The sequence below is a fragment of the Ovis aries genome, chromosome 25, assembly GCF_016772045.2.
Source record: "Ovis aries strain OAR_USU_Benz2616 breed Rambouillet chromosome 25, ARS-UI_Ramb_v3.0, whole genome shotgun sequence".
In the NCBI taxonomy this organism is placed as follows: Eukaryota; Metazoa; Chordata; class Mammalia; order Artiodactyla; family Bovidae; genus Ovis; species Ovis aries.
This window is the reverse complement of record NC_056078.1, coordinates 28,353,846-28,378,373: the sequence shown is the minus strand read 5'-3', so window position 1 is coordinate 28,378,373 and position 24,528 is coordinate 28,353,846. Positions and strand designations below refer to the sequence as shown.

Sequence of the window (24,528 nt, the reverse complement as noted above, 5' to 3'; positions counted from 1 at the left end):
TGGAGGAATTTATACTTCTTTTCTCTGACATAAATGTCTAAGAGTGGAATAGCTGCATATGTGATAGGGAAATATTTTTTCCCAGACTGTGGCTTGTTTTAATTCTTTTAACAGTGTGTTTCAAAGGGCAGCAACCGGCTCTAGTCATGGACAGAATGTCTGTGCAGAAAATCTTTTTCTGTGCAGAAAGATTTTTTTTTAAAACTGTATATCTAATAAGAGAATTCTGCAAGGTTAAAGGATAGAAGGTCAATATATAACAATCAGTTGTATTTCTATATAATAACAAAGGACAATTTGCAATAAAAATTTTAAAGTACCATCTCAATAGCACCAAAACTTATAAAATATTTAGTATTAGCTTTACAAGACATGTGCAAGATTTGTATAATGAAAATTACAAGGCACTAATGGAAGAAACCAAAGAAGACTTAGGTAAGTGGAGAGAGATACCATATTCATGTATTGGAAGAGTTAATATTGTTAAGATAACCATTTGTCCTGAGCTCATCTAATAGAATCAGTGCAATTCCAGCCAGATCTCAGGAGGAGAGGATTTCCTATAGAAAGTAACAAGCTGATTCTAAAATTGATATGGGAAAACAACAGAACTAGAAAAAGGTAAAACAATTTTGAAAAAGACAAAAAAGTTGAAAAACTCATGATTTCAACTTACTGTATTACTGCAATACTCAAGAGTAAAGATAGAGAAAAGACTTACAGATCAATGGAACAAAATAGAGAATTCAGACATGCAAAATGGTCAGTTTGTTTTGACAAGGGTATTAAGGCAATTCAGTAGAGAAAGGATAATCTGGAATAGTTGGATGTTTATATATAAAAAAACTCTGTCTTATTTGAGCATCTAATATCCTCTGTTGGACACTGGGCAGCCCCTTGCTCAGGAACTCGTATAAATGTTGGAACAGATGACAGAAAGGTGCCAATGGATATGAAATAGGAAATAAGATTTACTCCCTGTGTCAATTGCAAAAGGATTCCTTAAGGAGAGGTCTTAGGTTTAGTCCAGAATGAAGCAAAAGTGAAATAGAGTGGTTGATTTAATTTTCATTGTGACTTGGAGTGTGATAGTTCCCATGTGTGGGATTTTCATGATTTTAGCTTCCCTTTAATAGTGGAGAGAATGGCCAGGCTTTCATACTAACTTATCCAGATGTGGGGCAAAGGGAAAGGGAAGTGGGCTTTAAGGCAGTTAGCCTTCAAACATCAAAATAGACAATTTTTCTTAATTGTAGCCTCAGCGCAAAAATTCCCCATAGTCTATGCAAAAACTGGTTCAAGATGGTTCATAGATCTCAAAATAAGACCTAAAGCTAGAAAATAACTTGAAGAAAATATAAGACAATCTTTTGGACCTTAGATTGAGCAGAGGTTTTTTTTTTTTTTTAAGCAAAAAGACACCAGAAGCATGATCCATAATACGTTCAACTTCATCAAAATTAAGAACTTACGCTGTTTGAAAGAGTGTTATGAGAGTGAGAAGACAAGTCACAGACTGGGAGTTAATATTCTCCTATCACATATCTAACAAAAAACTTGTATCCAGAATATCTACAGAAAAAATTCAATAGTAGTGAACAAACTAATTAAAAATTTGACAAAGGATTTGAGTAGAAACTTTACCAAAAAAGGAATATGGATAGCAAGTAAATATACCAAAAGATATTAAACATCATTGATAATTGAAGAATTGTAAGTTAAAACCACAATAAGAAACCAGTAGTGAGAAAATTAAGACATTAAGAAAAATGAAGGAAGAAAGGAAAAATAAAAAAAACAATACCACATGCTGATGAGACCATGGAGCAGTTGGAGCTTTCATTTGTTGACTTGGGCAATGGAAACAGTGTAGCGACTTTAACATTTGGCAGTTTTTTATGAAGGTAAACATATATATAGTTGGGCTTCTCTGGTGGCTTAACTGGTAAAGAATCTGCCTGCAATATGGGAGATTGGGTTCGATCTCTGGGTTAGGAAGATCCCCTGGAGAAGGGAATGGCACTCCAGTATTCTTGCCTGCAAAATCTCATGCACAGAGGAGCCTGTCAGGCTACAGTCCATGGGATTGCAAAAGAGTTGGCCATGACTTAGCGACTAAACCACTAAAGCACCACCACTATGTATGCTTACCGTAGGACCTAGCATTCCTACTCCCAGATTTACCTAGTGAAATGAGAGTTTATGTCGATTTTTAAAAATAATTTTATTCATTGATTTTATTTTTGGCTGTTCTGGGTCTTTGCTTTGGGCAGGCTTACTCTGGTTGCTGTGAGCAGGGGGCTGACCCTCTAGTTGCCATGTGTGGTTTTCTTATTGCCGTGGCTTCTCTTGTTGCTTAGTTGCTCTGTAGCAGGTTTGATCTCAAACTAAGGATCAGACCTCCTCCCCCTACATGCGCAGGCAGATTCGTATCCACTGTACCACCAAGGAAGTTCTTGATTTCTTTCTTTTTTTTTTTTTTTTAAACAGCTTTATTGAGATATAATTCACATACCATATAATTTATCTCTTAAAGTGTACAATTCAGTGGATTTTAATACATCTACAGAGTTGTGTAACCATTATGACAATCAATTTTAATGCTTTTTAAAATAAATATCTCCAAAAAGAAACCCCAGATCTATTAGTAGTCACTCTCCTCTCCCTCCCCCAGATCTAGGCAATCACTAATATGCTTTTTATGTCTGTAGATTTTTTTCATGTAACATAATGTTTTCGAGGTTTATTTGTGTTGTAGCAGTATCAGTACTTCATTTCCTTTTATGGGCAAATAAGATTCCATTGTATGGTTATATCAAATTTTTTTTATTCAGTCATCATTTGGGTTGTTTCCACCTATTTGCAATTATTAACAATGCTGCTATGGACATTTCTGTACAAATATTTCTGTGGATATGTGCTTTCATTTGGTTTGGGTATAGACCTAGTAGTGGAATTGTTGCATCACATGGTAACTCCATGTTTAACTTTTTTAGGAACTGAAAAGTTCCTAAAACTTTTTTAGAAACACTGTTTTCCAAAGTAGCTACACTATTTTACATTCTTATCAGCAATGTATGAGTATTCCAGTTTCTTCCCATCCTTGTCAATACTTACTCTTTTTATTACTATAGCTATTCTAGGGGCTGTGAAGTGGTATCTCATAGTGGTATTTCATTTATATTTCCATAATGACGTAACAGAACCTTGTGTGCATCAGGACCCTGGAGAAAGGAGCAGTGACCCCGCAGGAGACTGACCCAGACTTGCCCGGGAGTGTCCAGGAGGTTCCAGCTGAGGCGTGGGTCAGTGGTGGCCTGCTGCAGGGTTGGGGGCACTGAGTGTAGCAGTACACACATGGCATCTTTTGAGGGAGGTCACCATTAACTTCATTACCTCCACCATAGTTTGCCCCCAGGTAGATAGCAGAGAGGGAACACAGCTCCACCCATCAATAGAAAATTGTTAAAGATTTACTGAGCATAACCCCACCCATCAGAACAAGACCCAGTTTCCCCCTCAGTCAGTCTCTCCCATCAGGAAACTTCCATAAGCCTCTTATCCTTCTCCATCAGTGGGCAGACAGATTGAAAACCACAATCATAGAAAATTAACCAATCTGATCACCTGGACCACAGCCTTGTCTAACTCAATGAAACTATGAGCCATGCTGTATAGGGCCACCCAAGATGGACGGGTCATGGTGGAGAGTTCTGATAAAATGTGGTCCGCTGGAGAAGGGAATGGCAAACCACTTCAGTATTCTTGCCTTGAGAACCCCATGAACAGTATGAAAAGGCAAAAGATAGGACACTGAAAGGTGAACTTCCCAGGTCAGTAGGTGTCCAATATGCTACTGGAGATCAATGGAGAAATAATTCCAGAAAGAATGAAGAGACGGAGCCAAAGCAAAAACAACACCCAGTTGTGGATGTGACTGGTGATAGAAGCAAAGTCCAGTTCTATAAAGAGCAATATTGCATAGGAACCTGGAATGTTATGTCCATGAATCAAGGCAAATTGGAAGTGGTCAAACAGGAGATGGCAAGAGTGAATGTCGGCGTTTTAGGAATTGGCGAGCTAAAATGGACTGGAATGGGTGAATTTAACTCAGATGACCATTATATTGACTACTGTGGGCAAGAATCCCTTAGAAGAAATGGAGTAGCCATCATAGTCAACAGAAGAGTCTGAATACAGTACTTGGGTGCAATCTCAAAAATGACAGAATGATCCGTTTGTTTCCAAGGCAAACCATTCAGTATCACAGTAATCCCAAGTCTGTTCCCCAACCAGTAATGCTGAAGAAGCTGAAATTGAATGGTTCTATGAAGACCTACAAGACCTTCCAGAACTAACACCCCAAAAAGATGTCCTTTTCATTATTGGGGACTGGAATGCAAAAGTAGGAAGTCAAGAGATACCAGGAGTAACAGGCAAATTAGGTTTTGGAGTACAGAATGAAGCAGGGCAAAGGCTAATAGAGCTTTTCTAAAAGAATGCACTGGTCATAGCAAACACCCCCTTCCAGCAACACAAGAGAAGACTCTACACATGGACATCACCAGATGGCCAACACCAAAATCAGATTGATTATATTATTTGCAGCCAAAGATGGAGAGGCTCTATACAGTCAGCAAAAACAAGACCAGGAGCTTACTGTGTCTCAAATCATGAACTCCTTATTGCCAAATTCAGACTTAAATTGAAGAAAGTAGGAAAAACCACTAGATCATTCAGGTATGGCCAAAATCAAAACCTTTACGATTATACAGTGGAAGTGACAAATAGATTCAAGGGATTAGATCTGATAGACAAGAGTGCCTGAAGAACTATGGACGGAGCTTCATGAGGTTGTACAGGAGACAGGGATCAAGACCATCCCCAAGAAAAAGAAATGCAAAAAAGCAAACTGGCTGTCTGAGGAGGCCTCACAAAGAGCTGTGAAAAGAAGAGGAGTGAAAAGTAAAGGAGAAAAGGAAAGATATACCTATTTGAATGCAGAGTTCCAAAGAATAGCAAGGAGAGATAAGAAAGCCTTCCTCAGTGATCAGTGCAAAGAAATAGAGGAAAACAATAGAATGGGAAAGACTAGAGATATCTTCAAGAAACTTAGAGATACCAAGGGAACATTTCATGCAAAGATGGGCTCAATAATGGACAGAAATGGTATGGACCTGACAGAAGCAGAAGATATTAAGAAGAGGTGGCAACAATACATAGAAGAACTGTACAGAAAAGATCTTCATGACCCAGATAATCACGATGATGTGATCACTCACCTAGAGACAGAAATCCTGGAATGCAAAGTAAAGTGGGCCTTAGAAAGCATCACTACAAACAAAGCTAGTGGAGGTGATGGAATTCCAGTTGGGCTATTTCCAGTCCTAAAAGATGATACTGAAAGTGCTGCCCTCAATATGCCAGCAAATTTGGAAAAGTCAGCAGTGGCTGCATTCCAATCCCAAAGAAAGGCAATGCCAAAGAATGCTCAAACTACGGAACAATTGCACTCATCTCACATGCTAGCAAAGTAATGCTCAAAATTATCCAAACCAGGCTTCAGGAATATGTGAACCGTGAACTTCCAGATGTTCAAGCTGGTTTTAGAAAAGGCAGAGGAACCAGAGATCAAATTGCCAACATCTGTTGGATCATCAAAAAGGCAAGAAAGATCCAGAAAAATATCTACTTCTGCTTTATTGACTATGCCTTTGACTGTGTGGATCACAACAAACTGTGGAAAATTCTGAAAGAGATGGGAATACCAGACCACCTGACCTGCCTCCTGAGAAATCTGTATGCAGATCAGGAAGCAACAATTAGAACTGGACATTGAACAACAGACTGGTTCCAAATCGGGAAAGGAGTATGTAATGGCTGTATATTGTCACCCTGCTTATTTAACTTATATGCAGAGTACATCATGGGCAACACTGGGCTGGATGAAGCACAAGCTGGAATCAAGATTGCTGGGAGAAATATCAATAACCTCAGATATGCAGATGACACCACCCTTATGGCAGAAAGTGAAGAACTAAAGAGCCTCTTGATGAAAGTGAAAGAGGAAAGTGAAAAAGTTGGCTTAAACCTCAGCATTCAGAAAACTAAGATCATGGCATCTGGTTCCATTATTTCATGACAAATAGATGGGGAAACAGTGACAGACTTGATTTTTGGGGGCTCCAGAATCACTGCAGATGGTGACTGCAGCCATGAAATTAAAAGACACTTACTCCTTGGAAGGAAAGTTATGACCAACCTAGACAGCACATTAAAAAGCAGAGACATTACTTTGTCAACAAAGGTCCGTCTAGTCAAGGCTATGGTTTTTCCAGTAGTTATGTATGGATGTGATAGTTGGACTATAAAGAAAGCTGAGGGCCGAAGAATTGATGCTTTTGAACTGTGGTGTTGGAGAAGACTCTTGAGAGTCCCTTGGACTACAAGGAGATCCAACCAGTCCATCCTAAAGGAGATCAGTCCTGACTATTCATTGGAAGGACTGATGCTGAAGCTGAAACTCCCAATACTTTGGCCACCTGATGCGAAGAACTTTGTCATCTGAAAAGACCCTGATGCTGGGAAAGATTGAAGGCAGGAGGAGAAGGGGACCACAGAGGATGAGATGTTTGGATGGCATCACCGACTCGATGGATGTGAGTTTTAGTAAACTCCGGGAGTTGGTGATGAACAGGGAGGCCTGGCGTGTTGCAGTCCATAGGTTCTCAAAGAGTCGGACAAGACTAAGCAACTGAATGACTAGTGATGTTGAGTTTTTTCATGTACTTATTGGCCATTTGTAGCTTCTTTGGAGAAATGTCTCTTCAAATCCTTTTCTCATTTAAAAAGTGGATTATTTTCTATTGTTCAGTTCTGAGAATACTGTATACTAGGTACTAAACTTTTGTTAGAGATATATTTAATTTTTTTTTTTTTTTTTTACCATTCTTTTGGTTGTCTTTTCACTTTCCTGAAAGATGAAAGTTTTAAATTTTGATGAGGTCCAATTTAATTTTTTCCTTGGCTTCTTGTGCTTTTTATGTGTCACATCTAAGAAATTATTTTCTAGATATTCATGTTTAAGGGCTTAATCAAGCACTTACCTCTGTTTTTTTCCCCAAGAGGTTTGTAGTTTTAGATTTTAAGATAATCTTGGATACATTTTGAGTTAATGTTAGGGTCAATATAAAGTTTTCTTAAGTTTATTCCCAGGTAATTAACATATTGGTTGCTGTTGCTTCCGGTGATTGGTTCTTGTTTCTAGGTCTTTTTCTAAAGGAAATGCTGCTTTTTTGTAAATGATAATTTTTCAAGTAGTAGTAGCTTGCTTTAAAAAAAAAAAAATCACGACAACCCAGAGGGATAGGGTGGGAAGGATTTGGAAGGGGGGTTCAGGATGGGGGGACACATGTGCACCCATGACTGATTCGTGTCGATGTATGGCAAAAATCACAATATTGTAAAGTAATTATCCTCCAATTAAAATAATTTAAAAAGTCAATCTTTAAGGAAGTTTCATTGAAAGCACTTCTTTTGGAATACTTTGCTTTACCACATGTTCCTTGTTGTTGTTTTACTGGCTATGTCATGTCTCACTCTTTTGCAACCCCATGGAGTATAGCCCGCCTTCCGACCCTGGGATCAAACCCAGTCTCCAGCATTGGCAGGTGGATTCTTTACCACTGAGCTACCTGGGAAGCCCACATATTCCTTGTTTAAGTTGAATAAATCTAAAATGTGTACTGTGCAAGATTTTATCTTCCACTTGTATCCTAAGGGTGGCAAAGACACTGCAGTTGCCTTATCAGGATTTTTTCTGTAAATCAGATATACATACAATTTGTTTTTTGAGCAGAAGGGATTGACGGTGGTATTATGCCCTAGTAGAAGTATGGAGTTGCTCATTTGAATTTTGCTAACCCAATGGTTTGACTTGATCTTTTCACTTCAGTGCTACTTTGACTTCATTTGTTAGCTTGCATATTTGTTTATTTATAGAAATACAAATTTTCTGTTAAAAATGTTTATTCAAATGCAGAAATTGAGTAAAGAGAATTAACTGTGATTCCCTCTCAGACAATTGTTAACATTTTTTGAATTCTTTTAATTACTGTATAAAGTTTTAAGCTTTTTACATGTATATCCAAGTATATTCTTTAAACTTAGAAATTAGGCTTTAAACTTTCTCATGTTTATATTTAACACTCTTTAAACTAGAAAACAGTTTAAAGTTTAAAGAAAGTTTAAAGAATTGCTGCGTTTTATATTATTGCTATTTTTAGTATCCTAATCAATATTTATTGATACTCATGTTATGAAACACATAGTTTCATTAATAAAGAGAAGATACTGCAAATTCATCAGATGAGAAATATATGGACTATGTTAATTTTTGGAAATACCAGTATTTTTACAAGCCACAAGGAGAGCATGTATAATTTAATGTTTATTTCTTTTACTTCTTCCCTTCCACTGCCTCTGTCCACTTCTTTCTCCCATTCAAATTCCTAAATTATAAACCCTGTGCATCCGTTTGCTAGTAGATTGGGCTTCTTGGTCCTTTTCACTGCCTTAGCCCAGGGTTGAGGTTGCCTGGGTTTCCCACAGTTCTCCAAGTCACCTCTTTTTCCATGTCCTTTGAGACACTCTTGGCAACAAATCCATTTATTCTTGTGCTCTTGCCCCACATCCAAAAGTAACATTTCTTAAGAGTATTCTAGGTGTCAGGCATTGTTCAAGGCACTTTCATCTGAAGTACTGCTGATTTTTTATTATTAGCTGGTGGTCAAGTTTGGCCTCATAGTAGATACCTTACCTTTTTGCTTATTCTGCTTCCCTTTAAAGGGACCACCAAATAAAAGTCAACATTAATGATGAAATTTTACTAAACTGCAGAACTCCTAGTCTCATGTATGGTAATTTTTGTTTTTTTCCTGTTCTGAGAAAAAGAATCCTGATACTTTATCCTATATTGGGAAATGTATGCATTGCTAACTAAAGTGTTTGAAATAATTGAGAGGTATATTATATAATTTAAAATACACAGTTTAAAAATCATTGAAGAATGGTACCATTTTAATTATAAATAAGATCTGTTTCATTCTCAAACTTTCCCCTCAGCCTACAATTATTATTAAAATGTTTCTAGTTTAGGGGAACTTGACTTTCTTAGACATAGAAACTTTAAATATTGAGCTTAACTTCAATTTTGAATACAGTTTAAATATTTGTTTAAAATGGATTAAAATCATATTTATTCTTAAACTTTGTATCTCACGTATATTCATTGAATTTCTAAAATTAAGAAAAACATTAAAAGATCATTGAAAAATATTGCTTTTTGGTGCTAGGGAATAGAGAGTAGTAAATACATGAGAATTATTTACCTTTTTTAGTTTGCCTTAAAGAAGCAGGGTTGATGAGTGAAAGTGTGTGTGTGTGTGTGTGTGTGTGTGTTATGTATGTGTATATATATATTTTTTTAATTTGGTTTTTAGATCTGATGTTAGATCTTATTTGTCACTCTTGGAACACCTCATTTTTGACTGGACTCAGAAGTTCTCAGGACAGCCTCCATCTCTTGGTAATCTGTTATTGCCATTTTTCTTTGGTTTCCTGCATTCTCTTGGCCAAAAGTTTAGCATATTCTGCAGCCTCTTCCTTATTTTTCTTAGTACACTGTTTCTTCAGAGCAATAGGCCGGCATTTGTGTTGCAGAATACGTGGAGTAACATGACGCTGAATCTTGGGTGCTTTGGTAGTGGGTTTCTTACCTTCTTTGTTTAAGGGCTTTCTCACAATATATTGGTGGACATCTTCTTCTTTAGAGAGGAGAGAAAGTATATTAATTAGGACTCTGGGTTAAACAGAAATCTTAACTCATACTAGTCCATAATGGAATTTAAGAATTGTGGCGATAGGAAGTTGTCTTAGCAACAGAGGTCAGGAGTATGATTAAATTTCCAGAATAATTGGAACATCAACATGTTTTCTTCTGTCTTTTGTCTGTCTTCCTGTCTGTGTATGTGCCTCATTTTTAAATCTTTCTAGATAAGCTTCATTCACTTGGTTCCTAACTTTTCCCAAGCTTTATTTATAAAATAGTTCAGACATTCAGAGAGTGCCTGCCACCTCTTTTCTCAGTTTCATTTTCAAATTTTCTGACAAAAAACTTTGAATGGCCACTCGGCCAGGGAGAAGTATCATGCTATAACATGACTGGTAAAACTATGGGAATGAATTAAAGGTGAACTGGGGCAGTTCAAAAGGTAGAAGGGGGCAATTTCCAGAAGAAAGAGTAGGGATGATTGAGGTGCCCTATAGGGAAAAACAAGCGTGTGTTTTTGAAATGATCTTATCTTCAGATTACTTCTGATAGGGACGACTGAGCTTTGGAAGAACCTTTGAAAGACAGCCTACATAGCACTTTCAGTTAAGGGCAGTATCTTGGTTTAGAGGTTCTCTCCAGTCATATCCTAAACTGCTGTTCCATTGGAATGATGCCAAAGACCGGGTTCACTGCGCAAGTATAGAAAATTGTGGCAATTAGGCTAGCATGACTTCTGGGTTTTTAATTGAAACGTTGGTCATACCATTGAAGCACTCATCCCGGATTTTATGTATGTACCAGAGATGCAGCTCACTCACTTTGGGAGCAGAAGTATGACTGGGATTCTTAGAGTTAAGTTAAAGCAAATGGCAATTGGCAGAGCGACTACAGGGCAGAACAGAAATATAACTGGTTCTATTGCAATCACTCTTAGTTGTCTTGGAAAATCCATCTGGCTTATATGAAAGAGACATTCTGTCTAGATGTATATACCACGTTGCAGTGGCCTGAATTAGCAGCTTGAATGTGTGTTGATATTTTGTGCTGACCATAAAACCTGTCAGAAAGATTAACACAAATGTCAGGAAAACCAACAGTTGAGTATGGAATTTGTATGAGGAAAAATAACCTTAAAATTGGAACCCTCTAAAAGAGGGTTTGGAACAAGTTGTGGAAGATGTGGAGAGACTGTTAGAAGGAGCCCTGTAAAAAGTTTTTTGTGTCAGAGAAAGATTAGAATATTAAGCATTCTTTAGTCTGCCTAATTTTTGAGTGATTTGTTTGGGAAAGATAGACTTGTTAATGTTGCATTTTTTTTCTTGGAAGAAAAATGTTAGACCAAAAGGCTAATAGAATTGTTTGCCAGATGCCCTGTTCTAGTAATCCATTGAATAACAAAAATATACAATTCAGTGAATCCTGATAACTCAGAGTCATATTTACAATGTAGTAGAACTGTTTTTTTATTTTTTTAGAACTGTTTTAAAATCTGTTCCCAGGTTTGGTTTATCTGTGAGTATGTGGGACTAGACTTTCCTAGAAGAAGGACAGTAGGAAAGTTTTAGATAAACAGTACACTTTGCATTTTATTTTTGTCCAGGTCTACCAGAGAATATGTTTCCCAGGTTTTTGTTTCTTTATAGTTTTTAAAATACTTAAAATTTAAAAAATTTTTTAATTAAAAAATATTCATGCATTTCAAACATTATATGTAATATATATAGATTATTTATAGATTAATAGACACTAATGAAACTGCTATCCAACCAAGAACCAAAATATTATGAGTAACTTATCCATACTGTTTTAGTAATAAATTTTATTCCTGTATAAATTTATCTTTGTATCTGCCTCTTCCTTGTCTTTCTTTCCTTTCCTCCTTTCTCCCTGCTCTTCTTTTCCGTCTTTCTTTCATTATGTCTTCTCTCAGATCTGAGATTTACCTTCTTTTGAAGAAGATTGCATCCTCTTTAACCCATTTAAATTCTATTTCAAGCTTGTTTGAGGATTTAGAACAGAAGGCATTTATCTTACTGTTTTTGATAAAACCCTAATGTCTTTTGGGATGCTTTACTCTTAGTTGTACATAATGATTGCTTTGCACGCTGCTAACTGAACAAAGGTGGTAATAAATGGAAGTGAGACATCGTAAGTAAAGATACCATTATGTTTTAAAAACCTGTGATTGATAAGGATATGCTTGTCTATAAACAAGCCACTTAAGGTTTCTAAAGAATGTGCATGAGGCATAGTATTCATACAGATTAGAGAAGCCATTCCCTAGAGTAATTAGAAATTCTGTGACATGTTCTAAAAAATAAATTGAAGTAAAATATATTTTAAAGGCAGAGAGCACCTTTTGTATGATTTCAAGAGGTAGTCATATCCTGTGGTTCTCAAAGTGTGATCACCAGAGCAGCAGCAGCAGCAGCATCACCTGAGAACTTGCATATGTGATATAGGTACTTTGACCTTTGGGTGATCTGATTCAGCTAAAGGTTAGAACCACTGCTGTATACTCTATCTTCATTTATATTAGTTAGTTTAGGTTGGCATGGTAATTTGGAGTAATGCTGTGAGAGGGTCTGAATTTTCTATTGCAAGTGACAGAAATCCAACTTAAACTAGTTTAAGAAAAAGGGAATTTACAGGCTCCCTCGGCTGAGTTGGAATATTATTGGGGAAGTTCACAGGTTCAGAGCAGAGACTACAAGAATCAGGGCCATGGAGCTTGTAAAACTGCTTGTTTCTGCATAACTTTGTCATTTTTATAGATTAGGTTCCTGTGTATGCTTGTCAGGTGGCACAGATGGTCACAGGCAGCTCCAAATTCACATCCTCTGAGCGCAGCAATTCCAGAAAGAGCTGCTTTTTATCATTTCTTAAGCCCACTCTTCAACAGTTAAATTCATAGGAATGAGGGTCAATGACTGGCTTAGCCTGGGTCATATGTCTATTTCTGGGAACAAGGAGAATAGGAAAGTGTGCCACTACATTGTCAGGAGTGGCACACTTTGGGTTGCTTTCAAATAAGCTTAACAATCTTTGAAGCACAGCAAGAAATCTAGAGGATTATAGAGTTAGAAAATGGGACATACACAAACATGTTAGCCACTTTATTGTGTTAGAGTGTGGTTAACTATTTCATTAAAGGCTTACGGTGCCAGAATATGGAAGTTGATGTTTTAGGTTTTTTATTTTGTATAGAGTTAATTTTCGTCATTATAAAAGCAAATACAGTTAGAGAAATGCAAATCAAAACATTCCATTCCAGTGGAATGGCATTCCATTCTTTTTCATGATTGAGTGGTATGCTGTTTTATATAGATACCACATCATGTTTACCACAGTGAGCTACCATCTCACACTGGTCAGAATGGCCATCATTAAAAAGTCTACAAATGGAAAATGCTGCAGAGAGTGTATGGAAAAGCGAACCCTTCTACACTGGTGGCGGGAATGTTGGTTGGTATAGCCACTGTGAAATACAGTGTGGCAGTTCCTCAGAAAACTAAAAATAGAACTGCCATATGATCGAGCAATCCCACTCTTGGGCATATACCCAGACAAAACTATAGTTCCAAAAGATACATACACCCCTGTGTTCATAGCAGCATCACTCACAATAGCCAAAACAGAGAAACATCCTAAATGTTCATTGACAAATGAATGGATACAGGTGATCTGGTACCTATATAAAATAGCATACCACTCAGTCATGAAAAAGAATGGAATGCCATTTGCAGCAACATGGATGCACCTAGAGATTAGCATACTGTGAAGTAACTCAGACAGAGAAAGACAAATATCCTGTGATATCACTTATATGTGGAATCTTAAAATATGGCACTAGTAAACCTGTCTACAAAACAAAAAAAGATTCACAGACAGAACAAACTTGTGGCTGCCGAGGGGGAAGGGTGTGGGGGGGAGAGAAAAACGGGGAGTTTGGGATCCGCAGATGTAAACTGCTATATATGGGATGCATAAACAACATGGTCCCACTCTGGAGCAGGCTACTATATATACAGGGAACTATATTCAATATCCTGTGATAAACCATGGTGGAAAAGAATATTTCAAAAAAAGAATGTGTGTATATACCTGAGTCACTTTGCTGTGCGGCAGAGACTTGCGCATTGCAAAACAACTATGCTTCAATAAAACAATTAAATCATAAAAACCTATTACATGAGAAAAAATAAGCATTGAATATGAAAGTAAATATACCCTGTGTTGTTGTTTAGTTGCTAAGTCGTGTCCGACTCTTACGTGAGCTCATGGACAGTGGACCACCAGGCTCCTCTGTCTGTGGGATTTCCCAGGCAAAAATACTGGAGTGGGTTGCCATTTCCTTCTCTACTACACTAAACTTAATCATCTTCTTCAGTATAGATTTCACCAGAGTTGTATAGTGTTTATTTTTTTTAAGACTTAATTTTTTAGAGCAGTTTTGGCTTCATAACAAAATTAAGAGGATGGTATGGAAATGTCCCATGTACTCCCTGCTCCCAATATGTGTAGCCCCCCACCAGAATGGCATATTTTTTTTAAATTAGTGAATCTACATTGACACATCATAATTGCCCAAAGTCCATAGTTTAACATTACCCCTTCACTCTTAGTGTTGTAAATTCTGTGAAATTGAACAAATGTATAATGATATGTATTCATCATTATGATATTACACAGTATTTTCACTGCCCTAAAAATCCTCTGTGCTCCGTTTGTTCATCCCCCTTCTTATTCTACCAACTACTAATCTTTTTATTCTCTTCATAGTTTTACCTCTTCCAGAATATTATATAGTTGGAATTATACAGTATATACCCTTTTTAGATTGACTTCTTTTGCTTAGTAACATTTTTAATTCCTCCATGTTTTTTAATGGCTTGATAGCTCATTTCTTTTTTAGCATTGAATAATATTCCATTGCCTAGATGTATCACAGTTTATCTGTTCAGCTACTAAAGGACATCTTGGTTGCTTCCAAGTTTTGCCCATTATAAATAAAGTTGCTATAAATATCCATGTGCAGGCTTTTGTGGACATCAATTTTCAATTCCTTTGAGTAAATACTAAACATGATTGCTGGATCATATGGTAAGAGTGTATTTAATTTTTTAAGAAATTGTCAAACTGTCTTCCAAAGTGACTGTGCCATTTTGCAATCCCACCAGCAATGAATGTTGTAGGATTGATGTTAATTTTTAAATCTTGTTTTTCATTTGAATTTGCAAGTAAGGAATATGTTCATTTTAAGTTTCTTGACATATAGCACTATCATTAGGTATTTTAAATTTAGTTGTTGAATTTGTTTAATTGTTCATTTGATAGGTATAAACTGGCTATCTTATTTCAACTTCTTGTGTCCTTGATTACTGATGAGTGAGTTTTTGTTTTGATGGGTTTCGTTAACTATAGTTTCTCTTTAGTGGCTTTCTGTGTTCTTAACCCACTTATTGGGCTTCCCTGGTGGCTCAGATGGTAAAGAATCTGCCTGCAATGCAGGAGACCTGAGTTCAGTCTCTGGGTTGGGAAGATCCTCTCGGTAAGGGAACAGCTACCCACTCCAGTATTGTGGCCTGGAGAATTCCATGGACAGAGGAGCCTGGTGGGCTACAGTCTATGGGGCCGCAAAGAGTTAGATGCGACTGAGTGACTTTCACTTTCAGCCCACCTATCTGCTGATGTCTTGGGTTTTTTTCTTGATTTGTAGGAGTTCCTTAAGTGAGCTCTATTTTCTTTAGTTTCCTAGTTTATAGTTTAGTTTTTATAAAACAATATATAAACCTAAATTATTTTGTGTATTTTAATTCCATCTGGCTTTTGATAGATTGTCTTATTTTTAAGTTTAAAAATACTTTTTTCAGAGGTCCAGTAACTTTTGTTGTTTTGTTTTTTGTTATTATGACTCTATCTCATCTAGAATAAAGAAATTTTCAAGCTTTTTTGGTAATTTCTGTAGGCCAGTGTTTTGTCATTCATTGTAAGGTTTAAGGACAATGAAAGATGACAGAGAAACTTTAGTGACAAAATAAATTTTAGCAATGAAAAAAATGATAACTTCTTATCTGACAGATCTAAACTTTCTCATCACAGTTAATGTTTAGACAACATTTCTGGTTAGCCTTCTCTTGGTACAGCAAAAGCATTTGTATTTGCTGGAAATAACATTCATTTATGAAGAAATTATGGCACAAATCTGTTTAAACAGTGAGAAAATTCTAGACTGTTCAGACAGCCCAGGGTTTTGAAAAAACCTTGGGCTTTGGCAAGAGCCCAGGAGAGGAAGTGTCTGCATCTGCTACATTCTAGAAGCCTTCCCAAAGAGTTACTGTAAGGCAGCCAAGAGAACAGTGTATTTCACTACTGTGTGGTTCTGGAGGAGGAGACTTAGGAGGACTTCTAGCATGTCAGTTTCTGCGGTGATCTATTTTTATTGATTCAAGTTAGGTGGAAAATGGTGTGTGTATATGTGTGTTGGTGTGTGTGTATGTGAGAGAGAGATTGGGAGTTTTCTAATGTGGAAAATGTGTGTGTGTGTGTGAGTGAGTGAGTGATAGGGAGTTTTCTAATGTGGACTTGAACCTGTTGCTTTCGGTGAAGTCTCTTGGGGAGAATCGGAGGTGCCTGCACAAAGGAATAGGGTGACAAGTGAGAATAAGCAATGGGTGTCTGTTACTGGGGTAAACAGTATTACAGGGGTAACTTGTTTTCCTGTAAGGTAATAAAGAAGAACTTAAAAGTCCATGCTTATGTGGTAAAGAAGGAGCTAGAGAAGAGTGCTAACAGGGCCTTTGGGAAAGCAGGGTGAAATCTGCTGGTTAGTTGAAAATCTGCATCTGCCGTGAAGAATCCATTCCAGAAAAGAAAGATAGACAGAACAGCTTTGCTGCCAGGTTTTTTGTTTTTTTTTTTTTTTTCCCCTGAATGCTACAGCTATGTACTGGGCTAAGGATTTTTTACATAGAACACAGTAAATAAGAGAAAAAGCTCAACATTGGGTCCTTTGAGAGAGATTACTAGCCTAAATAGACAGCTTGCTAGCTTAAATACCACACTGTTCACCTATTTAATGTTCATGGTTGGTTGATTTTGAGTAGTTTCACAGTGTTCTTCAGGCGTCAGTCCCCACAGTATATTTTGGAACATATTCATCACCTCCAAATCTACAACTTTTAATTGAACTTATTTTAAAATTTAAAGCCATTGTAGGGAAAAGATGGACCAAGTTAGGAATTAAGGGGATTTTAATCAGAAAGCTCTGAAACATTTTGTCCCTTTAAATATATTCTAACATTTTAGAATGTATTTTGGTAGTATTTAAATTGAGTTACTATAATAAAGTGGTATATTTTAATGGGAAATTCATGACTTAGGTCTAGATCGCAAAATAAACTTAATGAAAAAGTGTACTACTATCCGGTTGATCTAACTGTAGTAGTAACTAAAGAGAAAACAAACAGCATTTTAAAGCATATATTATCATGGTGATAGCAAACATGTATATTTTTCTTTTAACATGAAATATCAAGTGAGTACTCTTCTATGAAAAATAAGATAGTAGCTCTTACTAGATTATTAAATTCTTACTAGAATTAACAGTGTTCTATAGGCAATCTTAAAGTCTGACTTACATTTTATTCATAGGAAAAATAGGTTAGGAACTTGTCCTATCCTTCTTTTTTTTTAAATAATGGCCATATTTCTCTTGTAGGTGTGTGAGCCTGTAAAATTAAACCTTTGAAGATGATCCGGTATATTTTAGTTGTAGGGATTCTACTTCCCCAGTCTTTGGCCCATCCAGGCTTTTTTACTTCTATTGGTAAGTCTTAATTATTTTGTTTTTGTTTTTGTATTTAAAATTTTTCCTTTTTTTCATATTTTTAAATTGGTAAAAACAAATACATTGTATTCTCGGGATGGAAACATTACTTCAGTCCCTACCCCTCTAAAAATCTTTCTTTTAAAGTCATTTTTTCCCTTCATATTTAAATACTTGATTTTTTCTGACTGCTAAAACTTAGTAAAGCATACAAAAGAAAATTCTCTGGTCGAGTCTACCTGGCAAATCATTTAATATATATACTTAGTCTTTTATATTTTCTTATATGCATACTTTATATGTTTTAAAAGAGGTGTTTTCCTTCGTCCTGTTGACCAGTTTTACCCTTATGTGATTGTGGAGCTAAATAAAACACAAGCAAATATATTTATGACCTTAATTTTGGAATGTAAAATGATGAGTTTTCTCATCCTATTGGGGCTTGCCTAGTGGCTCAGACCAGGGAAGGCAATGGCAACCCACACCCTTGCCTAGAAAATCCCATGGATGGAGGAGCCTGGTAGGCTGTAGTCCATGGGGTCGCTAACAGTCAGACACGACTGAAGCGACTTAGCAGCAGCAGCAGTGGCTCAGACAGTAAAGAATCTGCCTGAAATGCAGACCTGGGTTTGATCCCTGAGTCAGGAAAATCCCCTGGAGAAGGGAATGGCTACCCACTCCAGTGTTCTTACCTGGAGAATCCCATGGACAGAGAAGCCTGGTGGGCTACAGTCCATGTGGTTGCAAAGAGACACAATTGTGCAACTTTTTTCTCTCATCCCATTAGGAATAACTAAATATGGATATTTGAATTTCACTTGTGAAGTTTTTAACTTTAAAAGTTTAACTTTAAAAGTTTTAACTTTTTGTAGTGTAGTCTTTGTCAAATTGAATAAAAATTTAATTATCAGTAGTCCCAAACCCAAAATAGATGAGGGGGTAGGTAGGGAAGAAGAACTGTTGATCCTTGGAAAGTAATGTTTTGAAATTAAAAAATAAATTCTTAGATGAACAGACAATTTGTCGATATGGTCCAAGCTTGCAGAATTAAGTAGCTTGAAAATTAGAATTGGACCACATGCTTAGAAAGTTTGGGGCTTAATTTTTATTTATTTGGTTTTACAAAGAGAAAAAAAATGATGCTCTCTTCAACATATCTGGCTCATGCCAGTTAAGTCCTTTCATTAAATGAAGCATTCTCAATCATTCTTAAATTATTCTAGAAAACTTGTTTTGATAGTATGGGTATTTGATAACTTTCTTCTCTTTTCTTCTTTCTAGGTCAGATGACTGATTTGATTCATACTGAAAAAGATCTGGTGACTTCCCTGAAAGACTATATAAAGGCAGAAGAGGACAAATTAGAACAAATAAAAAAGTAAGCCAAGTGTTTTACTTACTATGAGTGACTCCACCTGGATGTTTTCTTCCTGGCTAAAACATTCTTTAAGTGAAAATGAAAGCCCTCTGTCAGTCTTAAAAGGCCAGATAAGGGCTAAAATAGGACTACTGAAAACAAAAGTTGGGCCCAATTAAAGACTTCATCTGGAAGAATATGGATTGAGATAAGAATGTAAATGGATACAGGTAACTGACTGATAGGTTTTTTTTTTTCAATAGTTGCTAATATCTTCTGTCCTCCCTAATCAAGCAATTTTCCAGTGCTATTTAGCCTTTAGTTTTATGGTTGCATTCTAGAGATTACAGTGGTAAGTACAGTATTATTTAATTGATATGGTTTTTCTTGAAATGCTAATTTATCTTTAATTGACTCAGGTTCATAGTTAATCCTGACCTGAGAGTTCCTAGCCTTTGTTTAATGAGTAGCTAAGTAGTCAGGTTATTTTTTTTTTTTTAAGATTTATTTATTTATTTATTTTTGGCTGTGCAGGGTCTTCATTGCTCACGCTGTCTCTAGCTGCAGTGCATGGGCTTCTTGTTGTGGTGGCTTCTCTTGTTGCGTCCCTGGGCCCTAGGTGCATGGGCTTCAGTAGTTGTGCATGGGCCTCAGTAGTTGTGCATGGGCCTCAGTAGTTGTGCATGGGCCTAGTTACCACTCGGCATGTAGGATCTTCCTGGTGTAGGGATCGGACCTGTGTCCCCTGTGTTGGCGGGCAGATTCTCAACCACTGGACCATCAGGGAAGCCCCATTTTTTCTGTTTTAAAATATAGTTTCTAAGTACTGAGTACAAAATTTTTCTATAAGTGTGATTTAAATGAATATGTAACTGAATTTGGATTGGGCTCGTTTGTACTTTGTAATAATCAATTATTTGGACTTGTAGGAAAATAAATTTTTAGATTCTTACTGCTGCTGCTACTGCTGCTAAGTCGCTTCAGTCGTGTCCGACTCTGTGCGACCCCATAGATGGCAGCCCACCAGGCTCCCCGGTCCCTGGGATTCTCCAGGCAAGAACACTGGAGTGGGTTGCCATTTCCTTCTCCAATGCGTGAAAGTGAAGTCACTCAGTCGTGTCCGACTCTTAGTGACCCCATGGACTGCAGCCTACCAGGCTCCTCTGTCCATGGGATTTGCCAGGCAAGAGTACTGGAGTGGGGTGCCACTGCCTTCTCTGAGATTCTTACTAGAGGGGTCCAATCAACTTTTACTAAGATATGTTACATTTACTGTAACCACTGGGAGAAACATAAAACTAAAAAAGTCTTATATTTTAATTTTTCCAAATTAGATTTTATCTGTAAGAGAATCTTGCTTTTAAAAAAATCTTTATAACTTTGCTTAAAAAATTTTTTATAGTTTTAACTCAAAAACCTCTAATCTTTTTTGAGTGCTTTACTAAATTATGTTCTTCCTCATTAAGTGTGTATATACTTTATGTATATTCCATTTATGTCTTAATGGAATATACATATGTCTACATATACATACATATACATACTTATGTCTTATGTTCCATTTTAGATGGGCAGAGAAATTAGATCGGTTAACCAGCACAGCGACAAAAGATCCAGAAGGATTTGTTGGACACCCTGTAAATGCATTCAAATTAATGAAACGTCTGAACACTGAGTGGAGCGAGTTGGAGAATCTGGTCCTTAAGGATATGTCAGATGGTAAGTCAGATGGTAAAACTAACGAGCCAAAAAAAAAGGCATTTTTGGTACAACCTGTAGAAATGCCAAAAGAAGTGATAAATTCAGTTCCCAGAACATCAGGTGTTCAGTCTTATAACTGAATTATTGCTGAAATGTGTTTGATTTGACTAGAGTTAATTTAGTCTAGATCCTTAATTCTTGATTAAAAAAAAAAATAAGTAAAAACTGAAAACAAAGAAAAATAAAATTTTATTCTTAAAAAAGTAATTTCTACTCATTTACTTAACACTGGTCGTTTTTACTCTGAAATATACTAAAGTGAATCAATTATTGGCATATAGCTTCATTTCTGAGGGTAATCATTTGCATTTTAGGATTACCTTCAGATTTTAAAAATTTATGGCTAGTTGTTTATCTTCTAATCAATTATTAATGTACTGGGAGTGGTACTGATAAGGGAAAACATTAGCTGTGTTTTAGTACTTTGAAGCTTAGGATTGTTTTGTTTAACATAAACTATAAATTTAAAAACTGAGACTGCAAACAGTAATAATGAATGTCCTTCTCAATGAAACAATGAAATTGTAGTTGGAGTAATGAGATGTTTTAGATATTTAAGTAACATATACAGAAAACTAAGTCTGAAGTTTAAGAAAGTAAAGGTATTATTATGCTTAGTACATAGTATTTATTTGTTGAATGATTGAAGATGGCAAAAAAAGAAGAACTGAGCCAGCTGTGTAGGTGAAGTACTCCAAGGGTGCTTTCAAGTGTTTGTGAGCAGTAAACTAAACTATTATGCATCGGACAGGAAAACCTTGCTATGAAAAATTCAGGCAAGCACTTATAAATATTTTGACATGAGAAGGAAATACCTATAATCATTTGCTCTCTTATATAACACCATGAGAATATTTTTAAGGTCATAGATATTCATATATATAAGATAAGCCTTAAGACTTTGGTATTTTAATCCATGGTAGTACCCCATAATGCCATAGTAGATATACATTTTCTCTTATTGGAGAGGATTTTAAGCAACTTCTAAGAGATTTTTTTTGAGACATAAAAAACATTACAGTTCTCTGTAAAACTTGCTTGTAAAAATTGTGTGGATTTTGTGACTTAAAACTAGAGACTATGCTTAATATGAACTTAGACCTCTTTAGCTAGTTGTTCGTTTATACATTTCAATTAACATAAAAATACCTGGCCTTTTGATGATCACAGTATATGCATACTTGATTATAAGTAAATGAGAATGGAGGGAAGTCTCATACCTAACTTTGATCTGCAAATGATGACACATATATTAGTTAAATTTTAAATCACTTTTTGTTTCTGTTGGATTGATTTATTAAGGGAGTATTTAGCACCCCTTTTCCTTCGGAGTTATATGTATATACTTGGGCTTAGTTGCCCAGTTGTGTCCAACTCTTTACAACCCTTTGGACTGTAGCCTGCCAGGCTCCTCTGTTCATGGGATTTTTTTCCTTAATATATATATTTTATTGAAGTATAGTTGACTTACAGTGTTTCAGGTACACAGCAAGGTGATTCATTTATATATATGCATATGCTATTTTTGAAATTATTTTCCATTATAGATTTTTACAAGATATTGACTATATAGTTCCTTGTTTTATACGGTAGACCTGTGTTGCTTGTTGTATATCTGTATTTTTTAAATTAGAAATTTAGCATTTTATTCATAGTAAGTAAAAAAAGTGTAATCGAAATGTCATACATTTTTAAATTAGGCAAAACTTCATAAGTTTTCTAAAATATATATTTTATACATATATATGTATACAAAAACTTTACTACTATGCTTGATAAAGCCTTGAGAACATCAAATAAAAAAAAGATGGGGAAATTGGAAAACATAAACTAAGTGAAATGGGAGCTTAGAATATAAAATAGAAAAAGTGAAACTAAATAAAAGATCATCATGTAGGTCCATGGAATGTTTTTTAGGCGAAAATACTGGAAGAGTTGCCATTTTCCTCCTCCAGGGGATCTTGCTGATCAGGGATCAAATCTCCTGTGTCTCCTCCTTTGAAGGCAAATTCTTAACCAGCTGAGCCATCAGGGAACCCCTAGGAGTTATATAATTACCAGTAATTAGTTTCTGAATTTGATTTTTGCTATATTTTATGTAAAACATTTTAAAATTAATATTAGGATTTATGTAGAGCAAACCTGGGTTGATGATGCTATATTTGATAATTAAATAGATCTAAATATATTTTAATAAATGAGCTTATGCAGCACTCTGAAAAATGTAATTATTTCTTCCTTCTCCTTAAAGAATTCCACCAAATTTTATATACTTACACATTTATGTGATATGTGGCACATGGAAGAAGAAAATAGAACTTTAAGAACATACATTTTATCTGAAAATATAATTTGTTGCCAGTGAATATGGTTTTCAAGTCTTTAAATCTGTTTGCTTTTCAAGCTTCAAGCTTAGCAGAGTCTGTACTGTGTAACTAAAACCTGTTCATATAGGTATAATTTGTGCAGTGACCTCAGATTACATAAGCAACATTAAAAATGGTTTGGGAAGATTTAACAAGTTAGAGGTATATCAAGTCTCATTCAGTATATTTAATTTTTTCTTGTTATACATGATATAGTGGAAAATTATAATAATATAGATAAAAAAATGTTTATAAGACTTATGTTAGAAATTAAAAGTCTGTGAGGGTCTAGAGTCTTTTTTCTTCCAATTTTATTGAGATATAATTGACATATGGTACTATAGAAGTTTAAAGTGTAAAGTACAATGATTTTACTTACACACATTATGGAATGATTATCATAGTTAGTGAACATTCATCATCCCATGTAGTTACAAAATTTAAAAGATAGAAAAAAATGTTTTTCCTTGTAATGAGAACTTTTAGGGCGTACTCTTTTTTTATGTAGCAGTGTTAATTATATTTATCATGTTGTACATTGCATCCTCCGTACTTATTTATCTTATACCTGAAACTTTGTGCCTTTTGCCTGCCTTCCTCCAAATCCCTTATACCCCTACCACCTGCCTCTGATAACCACAAAAACCTGATCTCTTTTTGTATGAGTTTGTTTTTGAAATATAATTGACCTATAACACTATGTTAGTTCCTGTTATACAACATATTGATCCTATATTTCTGTGTATTTCAAAATGACCACCATGAGAAGACCAGGTATGAAATGTCATCACCGTACAAATATATTACATAGTTATCAACTATATTCCCTACATTGTACATTTCAAACTTGTGTCTAAATCTTTTTTTGCTCCTCTATTTTAAGGTTTTATCTCTAACCTAACCATTCAGAGACAGTACTTCCCTAATGATGAAGATCAGGTTGGGGCAGCCAAAGCTCTGTTGCGTCTTCAGGACACCTACAATTTGGATACAGATACCATCTCAAAGGGTGATCTTCCAGGTAGGAATTCTTGTAGCCTATGAAAAAACCCATCTCCTGGCTTCTCTGTTCAGTCCATTAGGACAATATTAATATAAGAAGACTTCAGTTATTTAAAAATTTTTAACTTTAGTTTGTTTCATAGCCTTTGAGGTCAAAACAACCTTTTCTCTAGTTCTTAATAGTTGTGGATAAGCTGCTAGCTTGTTACTGTGAAAGCCTGTGATTATAGGGACTAACTTGAGCAATTTTAGCATGAAAGGAAAAGAAACTTTTTCCAAATGTCTTTCTTTATAATACCAATGTTTGTATGTAAAGTTATAAGGGAATTGATAAAGTTTATATGTTTAGTAATTTAAAACCAAGACATGTTGAGTGTGAGCT

General features: G+C 35.7%; 1 protein-coding gene across 6 annotated transcripts in view; it reads left to right on the top strand.

The window, feature by feature from the left end:
• The window catches only part of P4HA1 (prolyl 4-hydroxylase subunit alpha 1), a 94,475-nt gene that overhangs the window by 4,620 nt on the left and 65,327 nt on the right, over window positions 1-24,528 (top strand). For 4 of the 6 annotated variants that reach the window (XM_060406654.1, XM_060406655.1, XM_060406656.1 and 1 more), the window contains exons 2-5: window positions 17,553-17,660; window positions 18,942-19,038; window positions 20,585-20,736; window positions 24,028-24,165. In XM_060406654.1, the coding sequence (XP_060262637.1) occupies window positions 17,585-17,660; window positions 18,942-19,038; window positions 20,585-20,736; window positions 24,028-24,165 (463 nt within the window). In that variant the 5' untranslated portion in view covers window positions 17,553-17,584. Of the gene's footprint in view, window positions 1-16,559; window positions 16,735-17,552; window positions 17,661-18,941; window positions 19,039-20,584; window positions 20,737-24,027; window positions 24,166-24,528 lie in introns of all 6 variants that reach the window. The other 2 variants (XM_060406657.1, XM_060406659.1) reach the window with 1 other exon arrangement.